Here is a 17154-nt window from a genome sequence, read left to right on the forward strand (position 1 = left end):
GGCGCAGAGAAAAAGCCCGGGGTCCTTAGGCAGGAACGGGCCTGTCCTTGTGCGTGGGGCCGTGTGGATGGGAGTGGATGTGGAGGGCGCGGGTGGCGCCTTGAGACTGTCCCCGGGAGCTCACTGATGGATTGGGGGTTAGCCTGACAGACGTATCCTTCCGGTCCTTTTCCGGCGTCTGGCCGCGTCTTTCCCTCGTCCAGATCCAGCGCCCTCCGGGCAAGCCAAAGCCAGGAGGCCAGATCCCCACGGAGGCGAGGGGCCCAGCCAGGTGTCTCCGTCTCCAGGTTTCTAGGACTCCCGCAAGGTGACTGGGTGTGTGTTGGGGGGGGGGGGGGAGTTACGAGTGTCACTCAAATCTCCCAGGCCGGCTGTCTTTGAGTTCTGCTTTGATCTCCTCGCAGCCGGCCTTCACCACCCCTTCCGCTCCTGAGCCCTGACTCTGACGTGCGGCACCTGTTCCTGGTCCTCCTTCCCTGAGACCCTTCTAGCCCAGGTGGGATCAGACCCCTTGTGGGTCAGGAGCTAGGCGCTAGGCAAGGGCAGCGCCAGCGGGCCTAGGCCCTGTACCCTGTTGTCTGGAGTCAGTCCTTGCCCCTGCATTGCCTCCCCAGAGGTAGAAGCCTGGCCGGCCCCCTGCACCCGCTCACCCAGCACACCATACAGCAGCTCTTTCTCGAAACCATAATTTTACTGTCAAAGAAACTTTATAACTTATTTACAAAGTTCTTTCCCCCCCCAAGATACAAAGCAATAAGTTAACATTCTCAATATAAAACTAAACTTTGACATAGAGAACACAAAACATGGTTGATTTCAACTGATCACATTTTCCAAATTTCACAAGTAAAATGTCAAGATTCTCATTTCACAAAGCATCGGGTTTTACAGCCACACTCAACGGAACAGAAAAAAAAAAAGCTAAGCTTGTGCAACATGTTTACAGAACAATAATAATAACAATAATAATTAATAACAACAATAATATGTACAGCGATTAGATCCTGCACTGGAGGCTGTGCGTTCAGGTGGTGACTGGCATCATTCTGGCTGCGCCTCTGGAGGTTGTTGAAAAGCTGCGTTTGCTTGCTTTCAAGCCCACTGGCATTGGGGTGTTCGCTCACACCCGCCTCTTTTCTCACCACTGCCCGTGGGTCCTCTCTCTCTCTTTCTCCTTAAGGAGAGAATTCAGATTTTCCTACTTGTCCAGGCAAGGAGACTAAGCGTTCTTCTCCAAATGAGAAATTGTGTTGGCTTCATTTCTTTCTTTTTAAAAACATGTAAAATATGCAAATCATTCGACTCCAACCGCTCTAGACCAGTGAAGTACAAAAGTTACTGTATAAGTTAAAAATCACCAGGTCCTCCTTATCCTTTTTTTTCCCCGGGTGCATTTGAAGTGACTGGTATATTTGGACAGTGTGCTCCTCCTGTCCCATAGAATTGCGTACTGGTTAACACTCAGCCTCAGGTGAAGTCCATTTCTCAATAAATAAGCCCCCTCCCTCCAATTTCCCCCAGTTCCCCAATGAGCTACACAGATGTTTGGGCAGGCCCAGGAAAAGGTCTGAAAGGGTAAAACATCTAAGTATCCGGAACTGGGTGGCCTGGTGGACAGCGCCTCCCGGGACCTGGTGAGGTTTTTCAGAGGCTGCAGAATGAGGACAGCGGACAGAGGAGGACCTCGACTTGTCAGGGCACAGATACCGAGCAAAAGGAGACAAGAGACGGACAGGACAGAAAATAGCTTTTGCTTTTTCTACATTGCTTTTGTTTTGTGTTTTTTTCCTGATAGTCCCACACAATGAGGGTCCCCGGTCGGTTGGGTCCAACAGGCTATCTTGCTGCTCCAGCTGTCTCCTGCGGCTATGACTGAGCTCCAAGGCCTCTCTCTCTGCTGCTCGTGGCCCAGGCCAGGGTTCAGGCGACGGTGTGGACGCCAGGGAAGTAGCCAGTCCAGACAGCAAGGGGCTCTGAGGAGGCGGTGGGCGTCCTGCCTCCACGGTTCCTTCTTCTTTCCCTCTGAGCCCTTCTCCGGGTCCAGGGCACACAAACGGGGTGGACGGACCTGGAGGCAGGAGGGGCCCCGGACCAGGGGAAATGGGAAGGAGGTGGGCGGGATCGGGTGGGCAACCTCACATGAGTTGGGGTTGCTGCATAGCTTCTTGGTGTGCCGAGGGGTACCATGACGTGTAGCTGGGGATGTAGGAGCCCGTGCTGCTGCCCGAGCCCTTTCCGGATGAGGAGTTGGGGTTCCAGCCAGGTGGCACCGGCGGGGAGCCGGCAGAGAGCGCCCGGCCGTTGGCTAGCGCGCTCCCCTCCAGAGCCGCCCCGCCCTGCTTCATCAGCTTCTTGAACTTGGAGCGCTTGTTCTGGAACCAGATCTTGACCTGCAAGAGCGGACAGCAGCATGACTCAGGCTAGGTCCATTGCGCCCATCATGGTCCTGGGAGATAAGGTGACAGTGGGACAGCGAGAGAGGATGTCCCTTACCGCCCTGGGAGGAGGGACAACTCGCAGCTGGGGGAACAGACCACCACCACCACCACCACCAATAAGAACCTGGCGGCAAGGGCAGCTCTCCTAGAGCCAGGGGGCGTGGTGGTGAGGGGTGAGAGGGGATCTAGGCCTTCTCCTGCCAGGGACTCAGCCCAACCTTGGCTGGCAATCCTCTGGGGAAGATGCAGGGCCTGCCGCACAACATAGAGCCTTCAATTCCAGGATGAGCATCAATAAAAGAATCGAGTGGAGAAAAGGAGTGGAGGACACTTATTTGCAATGCCTTCTCTTCGCCATCCTTTCTGCCCTTGAGTGAGTTGGAGACTGACCAAGGAAGCCACAAGGTTTTGTTAAACTTTTCATTTGGACTTATGTAAACCTTTTCTTAATGTCTGTTTGTCTCCCCAGCTCTGCTTCAAATCCCGGCCCCAACGTTGGAAACCCGGGACATTCGTCATCAAAACGCCCATGGGCTCCCCGGACTCTCAGAGAAATTGGGAAGGAAGGTCCGTTTCTCCTCCGGGGTCTGGGACTTGGGTGGTGTGAGAAGGCAAAAGAAGGGACCCCCCCCCCACCCCTAAGAAGGAGGAGAAGAGGGAGGAGGAGGAGAAGGAAAAGGAAAGAGGAGGGAGACACAGGCTCAGGCCAGGCCCCAAGTGATTAGCCACACACTTTAAAGGCAAAGAAGGGATTAAGCCCCTAGTCTATTGTTCCAGTTGCTCGGGCACGTGTGACTTCAGAATCCCCCAACAAAACGTCCGGGGAAATCCTCCCTGCGCCCTAATCAGATCGTCCAGGGTTGCAGGTCCGGGAGGCAAGCAGCGCGGAGTACGGAGTGCAGAGTGCCGAGTGCAGGGAGAGCCCGGGCAGAGAGAAAGAAGAAGGGGAGACGCTGGGAGGGCCAGGGGTGGCGGACACACACACACATCACACACACACACACACACACACACACACACACACGAGCACACACACTCCCCCCGCCCACACACACACACCCTGAGGGTCAGAGAGTAAAAATGAAACTCCCGGCGCAGGCGGGCCGCGGAACCCTGCGGGCCGGTGGGGCAGCAGCGAGGTACCTGCGTCTGCGTGAGTCCCAAGGAGGCCGCGAGCTCCGCCCTCTCGGGCAGAGCTAGGTACTGAGTTTGCTGGAACCTCCGGTTCAAAGCCTGCAACTGCAAACTGGAGTAAATGGTCCTGGGTTTGCGAATCTTTTTCCCCTTGCCATTGAAGCGCACCTCACCGCCTTCCACCACGGTGCTCTTCTCCGAGTCGGCCCCTGGAGGGACAGCAGAAGCAGGGACCCTTGTTAATGCGGGGGACAGCCTTCCGTGTGGGGAGCCAGGGGCGAGCGGCTCCCGAGCGGGGTGGCGGAGCCGGGACCCGGAGAGAGAATGCTCCAGAAACTCCAAAAACCAGGGGAAGGTCCCGCAAAATCAGAGGGCCGGACCCGGACGGCTGCAGGCGGACCGGGACAGTTCCCAGGCGCGCAGCTCCTGCCTTTGCAGGGAAAGTTTGCTGTTTTTGCAGGCGGTAGTTGAAGTTTAATTACCCTTAATTGCACACATTGTTTATAGCGCTACGCAATAAATAATTACCGAGACTAATACGTGCACATGTGGGTTTCTGTTTTCCAGCGGGGCATTGTGTGCTCGACGCACGGAGCCACCCAGAGGCCCGGCTAGTGCAGGGGACGCTCTCGGATTTATTTATCCTCTGCCGGATAGTTGTTAGTTAGGAGGATTTTTAAAAAAATTTTTTCTTTGCTATGACAAGGATCCATAGATTGATACCCGAAACCTCCACGGCTCCGGCGCTCTCCCCACCCCCACCCCACCTCTCTCTCAACCTCTCCCTCCTCTCTCTCTCTCTTTCTCTCTCTCTCTCTCCCTCCCTCCCTCCCTCCCCTCCCTCTCTCCCTTCATACCTCTTCGTCTCCCTCTCCCGGGCAGGCGCACGTACCTGGGTCCTCCAGGCGGCTCTGGGCGAGGCTGGCGCTGCCTGGGTAGGACTGCACGGAACTGATGTAGGGGCTGGACGCGTGGCTGCTGACCGAGTTGACGTAGGGGTAGCCCAGCGGTCGGGAGAAAGACGAGGCCGAGCTGTAGGCGCCGTCGGGCTGCGAATGGCCCGCCGAGTGTAAACAGTGCATGGAGTAGTGCCCGTGGGACATGGGAGAAGGAGACATTTGCTGGTTGGGCGGCCCAAACTCCATAAACACCGCCTTGCCCGACACGGGGCTGTTGAGACTTTCTGGCATGGTGGTCATGGTCATCTCTTCTCGCGGGGTCTGGGTGTGGGTCTCTCTCTCTCTCCTCTGCTTTCCTTTTGGGGGTCTCTGTGTTTCTCAGGACAGGAAGGAACCCAATTTAAGCAGAACAGGGGTTTTCACTTTCCATTCATAAGAAAATGGAGTTTGTCTCTTTGAAAAGTCTAAGCATGATGCTGCTGAGCTCCCCAAACTCGCTTCAAAGCTTTGACTCAGCCAAGGTCATAAATATTCATGAGCCGGCGGAGCTGATTGGTCCGTTGCCTTGCATAATCACCGGGGATTGGTCCGAGGCGCTCCGGCTCCGCTGGACTAGAGCGGGCGAGGCGGCCGGGTCTCGGGAGAGACGCGTCCACAGTTCCCGGCCGGGGCTCGCTCCTCTGCAAAAGAGCGCGCCGAGCGGGACGCACAATGGGCCGGCGCCCTCGCCAGGACTCCCGCGGCCCGCGGCTCCAAGGCCTCCCGCCTCCCGGAGCGCCTCACTTCCCAGAACGCAACCTGCGACTTGGCGGCCTCCCTCCCCTTCCCCTACGATCCCCATCCTCCTTCCACCCCAACACCGGGGCCCCGGGAACAGCTTCTCCCAGCCACCGCCACCGGGTCTGGCGCTGAGCGAGGGCCGTTCAGGAGCCCGGCCGCGACCTCCCGAGCGCGAAGTCGCGCACTGGGGGGCGCCGGAGGCGGCTAGCAGGGCGCTGTCCTCCCCAGCGCCTTGTGCCTAGCGCAGCGCTCTCCCGGAGGCCCCGCCCTAGCCTGGGCTCGCCTGGCCACATCCCCGGGGTGAGATCTGGGGCCCTCCGGCGAACTCACTCACTCGGCCTCCCTGCCGCCGCCGTCGCTCCCTGGGGCCGGCTCGCATTGCTCCAGGCCCAGCTGGCCACTCCAGTTCGAGGCTGCACCGGTCTGATTAAAGCAGTGCGCGCGGAGAGCCAGGAACCCGCGCTTCTCCTCCCAGGAAAGGCGGCCGCACCGCCCTCCACTCCCCCGACACCCCCATCCTTCCTCCACCGCCCCCTCCCCTCTCCACTCCCTCTGCGCCTGGCGCCCAGGGCTCACGCGCCCCTAGGGCGCGGCGCCGAGTGGCGTCCTGGAGCTGGCGGGCTCGGTTCTGCTTGAGCAGCGGAGGCCAGGTGGTCATTTCCCGGCCTCCTGGGGGCCAACGAGAGTACTGGGGTTTAGGAGTCCCGGGGACACCGAAACCCGCGGCAAAACCAGGCCAATAATAGGCTCACATATCTTGTGTGTGGACGTGTCTCTCATTGTCGCCCAGGATCCTCCTCATCTTCAGTGGCCAAAGTGGGCGCCACTGGGCCTGGGGACAGAACTGGTGGAGGCAAAAGCTGCCAAGGCCTCCTATCGTCTGGGGCGCTAGGTACAGAGAAGTGCACAAGAGCCCCCCAAAAAACTACCCCCCCCACGCTGTAACCACCACACAGCCACCCTCTTGAGGCGTGGTGCAAACCATGCTGTCTTCGAGGGGCTGTTGGTTCCCCGATTCCTCCAGCCTCACGGTGAATCCAGAATTACTTTGTTAGGTAATTAGAAAGTGTTGATAATTATTTCTTTCATAATTTAGCGGTGTGGCGGGAACGGGGAAATGATCTTGTGAAAGTTCACACGTGCAGATGTATTAGTTACTGATTCATTTGATTAAATGGTAGTCTCAAGTGCTCGAATCCACAGCTGAAGGCGCCCCATTAGCATAACACTGATGTTTAATTTTCATACGCATAATTAGCCATATATTTAACACTAATAGCAACAAGCAGCCTTTCAGCGTTAAACAGCCTGGGATTTGATCTGGCCTGAGCTGAACCTTCCCCAACGCACCTTCCCCTGGCTGGAGTGTCGCAATGATCACAGGACAAACCTCTGTAATCAAGTACATTTTGGCAGAAGGAACACCAATAAAAATGAGCACTCAAAACAAATTACATCGGCGCTGTCGTTGCAGATATTAGTGGAAGGGGCTTCTCTATTTTTTAACTTCAGTAGCAGCAGCAGCTGCCCGCGGAATTCCTCTCCTTTGGTTTAAGGGCATGATGTTGGGGGTAGAAATATTTCAGGCTGTGTGGTTGGAGCAAAAAGAAAAACAAAAGCCAAAGGAAAAAAAAAAAACCCACAACAACCCACCCCACAACCGATCCTCCAAACCAATAACAGCTTTGCCAACGTTTAAAAAGATTTTTTTTCTTAATCACCCAACCACACGGTGATACTTTGTAGCAACAACCAGCTAATAATGACTCCGCTACCAGACAACTCCCAAGAGCTGCAGGACTCCTCTTGATTTCCGTGTTGCACTTGTGGTTTTCATTGCTCCTTCCTAGCGCCTATTTTGGGGTGTAGAGCCGGGTGTGGAGCGCGGTGTGGTGCGCCCAGCACAGCAGCACGGATGCCGCCGGGGGCCCCTGGTTTCCCGCTCGCCTGGCGGGCCCTGACCACGTAAGTGATCGCCGTGGCTGGAGCGGTGTTGGGGTTGGGACCGAGGGAAGCGGGGCTGGTCACTCCAGGTGCTCGGGGCAGTGCAAGAGGAAACCCGACAGCTGAGTCACCCAGGGCCAGTTTATTCCAGATGTAACTGCAGGGTGGGGGAATGGGAGAGAGGATGCCACAAGTCGCGATGGCCTGTCCCCAGGGCTCTCTGTCCGTCCACATCTGGAGGGGGGACTCCAAGCCATGCGTAGCGCAGTGGACCGGGCTGGCTCCGGGGAACAAAAGACCCGCATGCGCCCCTCAGGAACGGGTTTCAGAGTCTTGGTTATTTTAGAAATGAATTATTGTGGGCGAGCGAGTGTCCGCACTCCGGAATTATTTCTTAGATCCAGAGAAGCAGTTGCAGGGAGGGGCGGATGCGCCAGGGCCTGCCGGGCTCAGAGACGCCGCCGGCCTTGGCTAGCTTTCTCAATGTGTGATCTTATCTCTATTCTATGAGCCCGTCCACCCCACACCGCTAAGGGGACACCTGTTCTGAAACGCAGGTTTGCTTAGATCTCTGCCTGTCCCAACTCTCAGAGAAAATAAAACTCTCTCTTGTATCCGGAGAATGTCCCGGATTGCCAGTAGAACCTCTTGGAGGCACGCAGGACTGGCGCCTGGTGGTTAGCTGCAGCCACCAGTGGGCTGGAATCCCGGTGAGGTTTGGAGCCAATTAAGCTGGCAGGGGTGAGGGGTGGAGAGTGGTACTTTAAAATCTGCTTCCCTAACTTCAACTTTAAAGCATGTTCAAAGGAGTTGGTTCTAAATGAAGTTTGTTTCCTATGGCGCTGCAGAGTATTGCCTGTATAGGTACAATGTTTACACTTTAGGTTAGTTACTTTAATAAAGGGGTTATAAAGCCATACATACTTGCACTCTGGCATAACTGCTGCACAGCAGTGTGCTGTCTCAGTGGTTGGTAAAATCCTGTGGTCCTAATAAAATTATTCTTGGGGAACCTGACCTGTAGAGAAGGTACAGGTAACTGGTGCAATCCGACTGCTCTGGGAGAGAAGTGAAGTCCTTCTCAGGCAAGAGACACCAGGTCTTCCAGAGGCAGCAGCCCCTGAAAGTCTCTAGGCCTTGTAAAAGTTTTTTAAGGACCCCAGAAATTTTTCAATGAATCTTGTAGATCTTCAACCCCTTCCTTGTCTTTTCCAGCTCGGAGATCCACTAGAATCAGAATCATTTTTGTCCAAATTCCCCAACTCTGGACACAGAGAGCCAGGGGTGTTGGAGAATGCTCAGGAGAATTCCAAGTTCAGGGAACAGACTGAACTGCACGCTGTCCCCAGCATGTTCATTGGCCTCGGTTTCCTATCTCTTTCCCGACCACTGTGAGTGTCACAGAGGAGCTGGCCCTTGGGACCCAGTCAAAGAGGCCATCTGTTTTGGCAACTACAGGTGTCTTACATTTCCTTGGTGCTCTCTAGCCCAAGCTATATTTAGTGGATGGCAACTTTGGAAAACCACTTCAGTAAAAACCAGAGTTAGCACTGACTTTGAGGAAACCCTAAATGGGACTTGTTCCTAAAACCATGACCAGAGGGGCAACTCTTTTCTCTGTGTCCTGCCAAAGGCCCAACCCCTCTCTACCCCTGGGCCCAGGTATGAGCAGGCTCCGGGCAGGAATGGGTCTTGGGACAGGGATGTGGATCTCTGGATTTCCTGAAGCAGGTGGAGCTGTGAGCAGGAGGTTGAACTGGAGTGAAACGCACCAGCTCCAATCCTGCTAACTAGGCCCTTGCCCCCCAAAAATGCGGAATCTCTTCTTGCTGGGAACCTCTGGGTCTCCAGTGCTAGAATGGTCTGAAGGGGGCCAGTATGGGGAGAGGTTAGTTTAGGGCAGCGGTTCTCAACCTGTGGGTCGCGACCCCTTTGGGGATCGAATGACCCTTTCACAGGGGTCGCCTAAGACCATCGGAAAACACATATATAATTACGTATTGTTTTTGTGATTAATCACTATGCTTTAATTATGTTCAATTTGTAACAATTAAATTGGGGGTCACCACAACATGAGGAACTGTATTAAAGGGTCGCGGCATTAGGAAGGTTGAGAACCACTGGTTTAGGGGCTACAGCAGCCTGGGATTCATACATCATTTCCTAGTGCAACAAACGTGTGTGTGTGTGTGTGTGTGTGTGTGTGTCTTGTAAAAGTAACCTCTGGGATGCACCGCAGGGCAGGATGAGGGTCAGGGAGGGAAAGCTGCAGGGGATCAGAAAGTCCTGTTTTTAGATTGGTAAAGCCTGCAGAAGAGCCAGGCTGGGGTCCACAGGCAAAGACATGTTTGTAACCAACCCCTCCATTCGGGCTGATCTTTCATTGCAAAGCCCTTATGAAGGGGAAGAACGGGAAGGGCCGGGGAGCAGGGGCCAATGGAGGATCCATAATGGGGTAAAAAGAGACCTTAAAAAAATTCCACCTAACACCCAGGCTCTGGCATATGAAAAGTTCAGAAACTCAAAAATTAACCAACTACTCTCTTCCTCCCCCCCCCTCCCCCTCCCCAGTAACGGTCAGAGACAAGGAGCGCAGACACAAGGGGTTTAAGAGGTGAAGCCTTTTACTTGGGCAGAGTTAAGACAAGGGAAAGAGAAAACCATGCACCTATGGGAATCCCTCGTCTTCCAAACGAGGGCGTCCCATTCCCCCTCAAGAAATGTTCCCCGAGCTGGGAAACAGTGCGGCTCCGGGTTCAGTCCATCCTAGCGCGGGCCTCAGATCGGCGTTCCCACCCGCCCCCAACCCCGCCGGGTTTTCCAAGACGCTTCCAGGCCCTAGGTGGGCTACAGCCAGCCGACCAGCCTTCCGCCGGTGCTACTAAAAGTTCTCCAACTGGGTTTCGGCAATTTAGGAGAAAAGGCACCCAGCCTCTGCCATCGTGGGGCGGCTCCTCAGGCCTCGTGGGGCAGTTTGGTCAGGACCTGAGCGCCCTCCGACGTGATGACCACTGTGTGCTCGAACTGGGCGGACCTGAAACACGCAGGGCAGCGGCGCTCAGGACTCGCGCGAGCGCCGGCGGGGCGGGGAGCGCAGCTCGCCAGCGCCAGCGCCGTGGGATGGACCTTCCCTTTCCAAACAATTGAAAAGTAATCACCTTTGATTGTCCAGGGAGACCACAGTCCACGCATCCTCCAGGACTTTAAATTCGGGGGATCCCTCGGTTATGATTGGCTCTGTAAGAGGGAAAATGTTTACTGCGTGAACTAATCAGATTCCTGTCAAACATTGTTTCCCGATTATCAAAAAAGAGAATAAGAAGGTTTCCCCCCCTCCTCCTAAGTACTTCCCCCACGGGTTCATGTTGTCATATTGCAAGGGCTGATAATTGATGTTGCTTGCACAGTATACTACAAACTAAACAGTAGGAAGAGGAAACGTTACAGCATTCAAAATGTATGAAGTTGCCTAGTTCCTAATTTTTTAGAGGAAAAAGGGCATTTTAATCAAGCCTTAATTAGGACCCTGTGGATAATAACCACCCAAACACCAGTCCCTCTTATAAATACCAGTGAGTTTTAAAAAATATTTGAATTTTTTAAAAAAAAATGCTCAAAATGTTCATTAATCAGTAAATAACAATTTTCTTATTTCACTCTAATTGCTTCTCCATTAAGTCCCAGTCAGAAACATGATGCCTTCCCGGTCTTAGGTGATTGGAATTTGTTGGCGACACCAATCACATGATCAGCCAGGAATGGGCCACAGAGGGTACATGCCACTGATGACAGGGAGCAAGGGACATAATCGTCTCCAGTTACTGCGTGTTAATGAACACACACACACACACACACACACACACCAAAAACCCAAACACCACATTATGTTGGTAACAGAATTAGAGGGTGGAGGGCTGCCTCTCCTAAATGTGTCGGTAAGTATCTGATTTAGGAAGATGGGCTTGAGGATATTATTTAATCAGATTTACTCTGCATCTGAATTATTTCATTATGCTGATTGGCTTTATTAGTCCTTCACGGGACTGCCTGGCCTAGGCCAGCGCCACTGCCGATGCTTCTGCTGGGGGAGCCGCAGCTCTCTGAAGAGGAGCTCCAGCACTGACCTATGGTGAAGGCCATTCCCTCCTCCATGAGTAGATCGCTGTCATTTGCTGTAAGAAATAAAAGATGGGGTAGGGGGAATGGGAATGGGAAATGGAGAAAAAGATAGAAACAGAATTAGAGGAGTTGAGCTGCTAAAAAAACTTGGTAATTTAAATATTTTTTTCTTTTGGGGTAGGAGGGTGGAGGTTTCTAGAATCCTGGGTGTTCACAAACAACCCAGGGTTAAACACAGGGCTCCTGGGCTTGTCATTGCACTTTCTGCCCTTGGGGATCAAGACCTAGCAGGAGCAGCCTGGGTGTTTTAGACCCTTATCAGGATCCTCTGCTGCCCTGGCCACTTGCTATGAGGTCTCCTGGCTTTGCTGGGTCCTGGGCCTTGTGATCTACCCCCAATCCAAAGAGTAAGACATCTTGGGAGCAGATGCAAAGAGAAGGCAGGCTACAGGAGGCAAGGTCAGGGGTGACTTCAAATTAGTCCAAGTGTGAGCTCTGGGTGGGGCGTATGTCTAAGAGGCCCTTTCTGCACTTCCTCCTGGACCTCAGGTGGGGCTCTTTGGCCCAAAGGAAGTTCTGACCTGTTGCATCTCTAGGATCTTCCAGGGCATGGGGTCTAGGCAGTAGTTCCTCCAGGGACTGCTCCCAAGTAACCAAGGGGGATTCCCACCTGCGCAGGGTCCTTTGGTCTCTGGGGGTCTTCAAAGAACTGCCTCCTACCCTACCCCCAATCTCCTCCCCCACCCCCTGCCTCCACTGCCTTGTGGCCCACCCTGCTTCCCCACTGTAGGGTGCACACCCAGGCAGTGAAAAACAGGAGATGCTGGGGAAGGCACACAGGGTGGGTATAATCTAGAAATCACTAAAGAGTACATGCTGCTAAATACATCAGCTGTCATCGCTGTGGCGGATGTGACGAAGTTTAACCACAACAGTCAGCAGTGAGAGAAGGGGGTAGAAAAAGGAAAACAGAAAAGTCATATGTGCACGCTGCTGGGACACTGATGCAGCAGCGTCTTGATTTCAATAACTTTTCCTAGACAAATATTCCTTGTGCCTTCCGGCCATCACTCTTCAAGAGAAGACAAAAAGCAAAATAAATCTTATTTTGGGACTGAAACTACTGGGCAATAATCCAGTAACATAGGAACGTGCTGGTTCTGATTAATTATCCTTTGAATTCTAATTTTGAATCCACACACACGTAAAGATGATAATGTGGATTCGAAGTTAGAACGTCAGGAGCAAAACTGCCTTATCTTGATTCCATTCAATTAATTGCTCCCAAATTAACTTTCTTACCGTGATGCCAAATTTCTGGATGTCCATGAAAGTAAGATCCTATCCCATGTCCCACAAAATGTGAACAGACTTGCAAACCATTCTGATGAGTAATGTGGCTTTAAAAGTGACCAAACAGAATATTTAATTTAATTAGATATGTTTTTAATGCATTCATATATAAAACAAAGTCACTTAAAATATTCTATGAAATAGATAAATCAGTTATATTTAGAGTCAGATAATGACAATGTTTTCATTATTCTGGAATAAATTAAATATTTTTTTGCCATTGCTTGTAAAACTTCCTTTGGCTAAATGAAGAAAAAAGGTATGTATCTAACGTACAGTAGTTTGCTTCATTGACCTTAGCACAATGTTCAAACAAGACCACTTTTAGACAAGTGAGTGTGCCACACACATGTATAGGTCAATATAACCAAGATACATGTGCATATAATGCAGGTCATAAAAACCTGCGTGGGTGTATGGGGTTTCACAAAAAGACTATGCAAATTACTACTAAGTTGGGAACCAGAGAAAAAAAATTATAATCTAGAAATGTGACTTCCTACTTCTATAGTTCCCTTATTCTGGTCAAAGCATTATACATTCTGCAAACAGACATTTGCACAAAAGGTCAAATCTGCTTTGTCTGTATTCTTGAAATAGTACAAAACTTTGGGATCATTTAGGATTTCTCCTTAAGACTTACACCACAAAGAGGAATCATAGCCCTTGCCAGTTTGGCTCAGTGGATAGAGTGTCAGTCTGCAGACTGAAGGGTCCCAGCTTCAATTCTGGTCAAGGGCACATACCCAGGTTGCGGGCTCGATCCCAAGTGTGGGGCATGCAGGAGGCAGCCAATCAATGATTCTCTCTCATCATTGATGTTTCTATCTCTCTCTCCCTCTTCCTTCCTCTCTGAAATCAATTTAAAAAAATAGAGGAATCATAAAGAATGCTTTTTAACCATTGGGATGCTTAAGAAAAACTAGTATTATGATTCCTAATTCTTAATGCTTCATTTGTTATTTCTACAAACACATCATTTAGGTTCCATCTATTCCATATAAATAAAATATGGTACATATACTCCAACCATAAAATCTTCACCTACAAGGTTAAGAAGTTGTTTTTGAAATTAGGTGCACATGTTTTATTTCTGGGAGTACAAGAAAGACAAGAACATATATACCATTAACAATTTTTATATTTTCAGGTGGATGAAGGAAGGGCACAGTGCCTGAATCCTAACCATAACAATGGATTGGGATTTACAAGATCCCTATTTAAATTGTTAACAAAACCAAAGTTCTGAGATCCCAAACTGGAGTTTCCAAAAGACCCTCCATTTAGTTTCATATGAGCTCAAAGGCATTTAGCCAGAATCTTTATGAGCGTGCATGTGGATGTGCTTTTCTCTCAACATTTTTAACCTTCATCTCCAGACCTGTGCAATATTGGATATCACTCTACACAGCAGATAGGCAGACTCTCATTCAGATTTAACTTCCTTGTAACTGATAACGCAGAAATAAGTAAGCAATGCATGTGCCGAGGACAGGAATGATAAATCAATCTTGTTTTTTAATCTAAGTTGTATTTTATGGTTATTTCCACATATCTTTGCACTTTGGGCAGGTTAAACAAGTTTTCCAAGGCTTTTCTATTTGTACCACACAATTTCTGAATAGAAACTGAGGATGAAGAGTGGATAGAGGGTGGAAGAGATATTATGAAATAAGATATAATGATCTAGGTGTTTTTTGTTGTTGTTGTTGTTGTTTTTACAAAAATGGGCTCTATCTAAACCTGTAATGTTACTTCAGTTTCAACAAATCTCATTGATTCTAAGAGCATTCAATATAAACTGTTCTCCTATTTTTTTTTTTTTAAGGAAAAAAACCACCTAGGTTTTTAAAAAAGGCTCTGATTGGCAGGCATCACAGCTACATCTTAAATGTGCGTTACACTGGCAATCTTCATTTTAATTTCCGATGAGAGGAGAGGAAGAAAGCCCACTCTGAAAAAACACTTGGGGATCCACCCCCCTCCCCCCATCATACCTCTCATTCCTCTTCATAAAAGAAGCTCTGCAATTACTAGGTGGCTAAAGATATCTGAGTGCATTCTCCTACAACAATTTACTGCCTGGATCCCACTGGAACTCCCAGCTATTGGAATATCATAGAATGTATCTGTCATGGATGCAAAGGTCAGAGGGGTTCACCACCGTGGGGGAAAGAGCAGGACACATTTCCTTTAGTTTCTTTGTTGAGCACCCATCTCAAGGCTCGATTCTCAGGAGCTTAGTATATACCCTTCTGTCTGCTTTTCAGAGTGCTTTCCTTTTGGATTGGTAGTTAGCTTTTTTACACATACCTACAGGGACTAAATAGGATAAAAAGTCTCATCCATGTTCCAAATTGCTATTTCAAAGCACACCCCTTCTATTATTTTGGAATACATGGGAAGCAAAGATTACCTAATTCTAGGGTTTAAATCTAACTTCATAGAGACAAGCCAAATGACTTGTAGTAGCAAATGCTACTCTAACATGAAAACGAGAACTGGTACCCGTAATCGTGGCACGGGAAGGTGGAGCACGTGTGCTTCTCTTGACTGGTGTGTTGGGGAACAGCTGGGTGGGCAGGGGTGCCCAAGAAGTGCGGCAGGTGTTCCCCAACACCAGCCACCCTAGGGTCATGACCCATTTCTGAGCACAAGGGTCTCCTGTCCTGGACATTTTGCCTTCTTTTTCCTGAAATCTATTGAAAAGAACTCTTACGGTTTTAGCTCTTCTCATTTTTTCCCCCCAACTAAAACTCCTCTAAGATAGTAGGGCACCTCTGCATGAGCCTGAGCACATTTATGATTTGCAGCCCATATAGAATATTTGGGGAGAGAAAGGAGGGGAGAGATGGTGTATAAAAGTAGTTTATAAACTTACTTTTAAATTATACTGTATTATTATAGTTCATGTGTCAGATATAGTTTGTAGTTGAAAGAAAAATCTCACTTAAGGAATTTCATCTTGTGACCATTTTCTTTAGTTTATTTCCCTTTCATGGAGGCAGTTTTCCTCAACTGAAATATTAAATGTCTCAGTAAATAATTAAAATTCTTAATATATTTCAATTACCTTTTTATGACTAAGACTACATTCCCCAAGAGGGCGGAGGAGTCCAACATTTAAGTACATACTCTTCTAACAAAATAAAAATGCACATGGAAATAGTTTTATTACCATTTTACATGAATCTTTTAAACAGAACTATTCTCTAAATGGTCACACCTCTAATTAAAGGATCTTAAATGGCAACTGATATTCTAAGTTATGACATTTTAGCTTAATGTTTCCAGATTTTTATTTTAAGAAGTAGTCTTTTAATGAAGGAATGCACAATCCAATGATTCCTTCTAATGACAAGAAATGTTGAAGTATAATTAGTAATATTTTTGAAAGCCAGTAATTGTTTTCCAAAAGATTGGTACTTTTTTGTTGTTGTTGTTTCAAACTGGACCACAAATTACTGTATTTTTCTTGAACTTTTATTTGAGGTTTTTTGTTTCTGAAAAGCAGACATGATGGATTGAAATAAAAGATAATTTATTGCAATGCTTACTTTCATGTGCAAAGAGAAGCCGTATAATTGTAATTTACAGTAGCTGTCAAGAAAAATCCATCACAAATGACATTAAAATGACTTATTTTGCCTGAGCCACTTATTGTTTAAATGTGCATAATCTAATAGAAAGAGATTATTTTTCAAAATCTGCTTTATATTCTTCTAAATTAATATCAAAACATATACTTATGAATTAAACATTAAAAACCGTTTATTGATACTTTCATCATGACATTTACAAGTATAAGTTTAAATTATTTTTGATTGAACTGTCACATATTTGTGATGCATGAATCTACACATTCACAATATTCTCATATGTACCGATCGTACCATCTAGATATAATTATGAAAATACAGATTTAGAAATATTCAAAGCAAATGGAGCTACAGTGAGGATAATAGCACACTGTAACCTAAAGATCACTAGCTCTCATGAGACAAAAGGACACCCAGAGAAGGACTGTTTTCATTAAACTCTTTTGGCCAATACTTTTCCAGAGATATCATCCTATCCTTCAGGTTTCAGAGAATTAAAAAATTTCCTATAAAGATCATTTGATTTTTGGTAACAGAATACTAATAAAAGATGCTTGAACGTTCTTTTCATGCTATAGCAGTAGAGGGAGGCCATGCAAAACATGGTAAATATCTTAAAATAAACGAGACTGAGTTGAAAGATGTTTGTAAACCTTAGGTCTGTAACGATTCCAAGTACTTTGGCATAAAGGTGGAGATTGCTTGTTTATTTATTCCCTTGAGAGTTTGCCTGAATAAGAAAAGGTGAAATAATAGATGTCCAGAAACACTGCCTTAACCCATTAGAGCAAACATTTGTTAGAATCTGGGCCAGTTTCCTGTCCGGTGGAGACATAAACCATCTAAATAATGAAATGTATTAGGGAAAAAGTAAAAAGTTCATTGTCT

The 17154-nt window shown here is 48.8% G+C and overlaps 2 protein-coding genes across 7 annotated transcripts in view; both read right to left on the reverse strand.

Annotated features, from left to right (window-relative positions):
• Positions 1–688: 688 nt before the first annotated feature.
• On the reverse strand, positions 689–5802 carry DLX1 (distal-less homeobox 1; the record flags this gene model as incomplete). 2 transcript variants are annotated; one of them, XM_081095583.1, is made up of 4 exons in its annotated part: positions 689–2390; positions 3582–3781; positions 4465–5151; positions 5586–5802. In XM_081095583.1, 3 exons carry the CDS (start codon positions 4775–4777, stop codon positions 2136–2138), a joined length of 768 nt encoding a protein of 255 aa, XP_080951709.1. In that variant the 3' UTR covers positions 689–2135. The 2 variants fall into 2 exon arrangements, with proteins under 2 accessions (XP_080951709.1, XP_080951710.1); XM_081095584.1 differs by lacking the exons at positions 3582–3781; positions 5586–5802 and having other exon boundaries at positions 4465–4777.
• A 3996-nt stretch (positions 5803–9798) lies between these two features.
• METAP1D (methionyl aminopeptidase type 1D, mitochondrial) overlaps positions 9799–17154 on the reverse strand; it is a gene marked incomplete at its 5' end in the record, with an annotated part of 74225 nt that continues 66869 nt past the window's right edge. For 3 of the 5 annotated variants that reach the window (XM_081095585.1, XM_081095588.1, XM_081095587.1), the window contains 4 exons: positions 9805–10229; positions 10354–10432; positions 11320–11367; positions 12617–12714. In XM_081095585.1, the coding sequence (XP_080951711.1) occupies positions 10151–10229; positions 10354–10432; positions 11320–11367; positions 12617–12714 (304 nt within the window). In that variant the 3' untranslated portion in view covers positions 9805–10150. Of the gene's footprint in view, positions 10230–10353; positions 10433–11184; positions 11368–12616; positions 12715–17154 lie in introns of those variants that run through there. The other 2 variants (XR_013996230.1, XM_081095586.1) reach the window with 2 other exon arrangements.

This window comes from Myotis nattereri (assembly GCF_964212035.1).
Source record: "Myotis nattereri genome assembly, chromosome: 7".
Classification (NCBI taxonomy): Eukaryota; Metazoa; Chordata; class Mammalia; order Chiroptera; family Vespertilionidae; genus Myotis; species Myotis nattereri.